Source organism: Pygocentrus nattereri, chromosome 16 (genome assembly GCF_015220715.1).
Source record: "Pygocentrus nattereri isolate fPygNat1 chromosome 16, fPygNat1.pri, whole genome shotgun sequence".
Lineage (NCBI taxonomy): Eukaryota > Metazoa > Chordata > Actinopteri > Characiformes > Serrasalmidae > Pygocentrus > Pygocentrus nattereri.
This window is the reverse complement of record NC_051226.1, coordinates 8,556,201-8,558,615: the sequence shown is the minus strand read 5'-3', so window position 1 is coordinate 8,558,615 and position 2,415 is coordinate 8,556,201. Positions and strand designations below refer to the sequence as shown.

The 2,415-nt window shown below is 51.3% G+C and overlaps 1 protein-coding gene across 1 annotated transcript in view; it reads left to right on the top strand.

Moving 5' to 3' along the window:
- nefla (neurofilament, light polypeptide a) overlaps positions 1-2,415 on the top strand; it is a 2,724-nt gene continuing 309 nt past the window's right edge. Inside the window, exons 1-4 of the mRNA XM_037545706.1 lie at positions 1-1,132; positions 1,304-1,428; positions 1,549-1,874; positions 1,996-2,415. The exon at positions 1,996-2,415 is cut by the window's right edge and continues 309 nt beyond it. Of these exons, the coding sequence (XP_037401603.1) occupies positions 86-1,132; positions 1,304-1,428; positions 1,549-1,874; positions 1,996-2,415 (1,918 nt within the window). The 5' untranslated portion in view covers positions 1-85. The remainder of the gene's footprint in view (positions 1,133-1,303; positions 1,429-1,548; positions 1,875-1,995) is intronic.

Here is a 2,415-nt window from a genome sequence, read left to right as displayed (position 1 = left end):
GAGACTGCAGCAGCAGCAGCAGATCAGTGTTTTGTAGGCTGACTGCAGGACGAAGCCTGGGACACAGCACCCTGTCCTTGGAGCCATGAGTGCCGGTTACGACCCCTACTTCTCCTCCTCCTGCTACAAGCGCTGGTATGTGGAGAGCACCCCGCGGGCTCCTGCTCGGAGTCGCTCCCGTACCGTCTATGCCAGCCACACATCTCCGCTCTCCTCTGCCCGGCTGCACTATGCCTCCCCTGGCCGCGCCACCTCCTCCTCGATGCTGCTAAGCAGCCCGGCCCACTCTGTGGAGTTGGACCTGTGCCAGGCTGCCCAGGTCAGCTCAGAGTTTAGAACCGTGCGTACCCAGGAGAAGGCCCAGCTGCAGGAGCTCAATGATCGCTTTGCAGGTTTCATCGAGCGAGTCCATGATCTAGAGCAGCAGAACCGTGCCTTAGAGGCCGAGCTGCTGCTTCTCCGTCAAAGGCATGGAGAACCATCTCGCCTCAGGGCCCTCTACGAGCAAGAGGCCCGAACCCTAAGGGCCGCAGTGGACGAGGCACGCCTGGAGAAGCAGGCCGCGCTCAGCCAGAGGGATCACATGGAGGAAACCCTGAGAGCACTGCAGGGTCACTATGAGAAGGAGGTCCTGGCCCGTGAAGATGCAGAGGGAAAATTGTTGGAGGCCCGAAAGGAAGCGGACGAGGGTGCGTTGTCCCAGGTCGAGCTGGAGAAGAGGGTCAACACCCTTCTGGATGAGTTAGCCTTCCTTAAGAAGGTCCATGAGAGTGAGATCTCAGAGCTTCAGGCGCAGGTCCAGTATGGGGCACAGATTGCAGTGGAGACTGAGACGACCAAGCCTGACCTTTCCACCGCCCTGCGGGACATCCGGGCTCAGTACGAAAGACTGGCAGCCAGGAACATGCAGGCTGCTGAAGATTGGTTCAGGGGAAAAGTGGGGCATCTAACAGAGACCGTGGCCCACCACAGCGAAGCGGTGAGGAACTCAAGGGATGAAGCAGGCGAATACCGGCGCCAGCTGCAGGCCTGTGTCCTGGAGATTGATGCCTGCAAAAGCCTTAACGACTCTTTGGAGAAACAGCTGAGAGAAGTGGAGGACAAGCAGAGTGCAGAGATTGCTGCCATGCAGGTCAGTCTTACTACTCTCTAATTTAGAATGAATCAGAAATGGAACTTGAAAAGATACCACTGAAAGAGTTCTTCAGTGTAATAAAATATAAGTTTAGTATTCTCAAACTTGAGATTCTGTTATTTTGCTATGCTAATCAACCTCATTTAACCTTTTCATTATTTTCTATAGGACACAATCAGTGAGCTAGAAAACGAACTAAGAGCCACTAAAGGTGAGATGGCCAGGTACCTTAAAGAGTACCAGGATCTCCTCAATGTCAAGATGGCCCTTGACATTGAAATAGCTGCATACAGGTAGGAAATGCAAAAAGGGGGTTAAAATTGACATCATTTCAGACATTTATATGAATAATAAGTTTCACAATATTATTTTGAATATAAGGCATCAGATCCCATACTGCTCTGTTTTAACAGGAAACTCCTAGAGGGTGAGGAATCACGCTTCAATGTGGGTGTGGCAGGAAGTTTGGCCAGTGCCTACTCTTTTGGCCCAGCCTACACACGGCCCATGTTCACTCTGCAGTCCACTTTGAGCGCTGGCGCCCCCTATCTGCTCAGCTCTCGCGTGATCAGCTCCACTCTGTCAGCAGAGCCAACAAAGGAGGAAGAAGCAGAGGAAGAAGAAGAAAAGGAGGAGGAAGAAAAGGAAGAAGAGGAAAAGGAGGAGGAAGAAAAGGGTGAGGAGGAGGAAAAGGAGGAAGAGGAGGAAGGAAAGGAGGAAGAAGAGGAGAAAGGAGAAGGTAAGCTTCTGATGCAATATTAGGTTTTAACTGTTTTGATAACTTCATTCTTCATATTTAAATAACTAATTTATATTCAAATATAAAAAGCAGCTGTTGATAAATATCTTCTGGGTTGCAGAAGGTGAAGAAGAAGCTGCAGCTGAGGCTGCAGAGGAAGAAAAAGAGGAGGGAGGTGAAGAGGAGGAGGGGGCTAAAGAGGGCGAGGAGGAGGAAGGAGCAGAGAAAGAAGGAGCTGAGGAGGAGGAGGAGGGTGGTGAGAAAGAGGGAGAGGAGGAAGAGGGAGAGAAGGATGAGGAGAAGGGAGATGATAAGGAGGAGGCTGAGACAGACAAGGCTGATACCGAGGCAGCAGCAAAACCAGAGAAGGATGACGCCGAAGAAGCCAAAGAGGAGTCGAAGGCCGAGCCAGAGGCAGCTAAAGAGAAGGAGAAGAAGGAAGAGTCAGAGAAAGCCAAACCCAAAGAGAAGGCCGAGGCCGAAAAACCAAAATCAAAAGATGAAGGGGATAAAGCCAAAGCTGAGACGAAGGAAAGTGCCA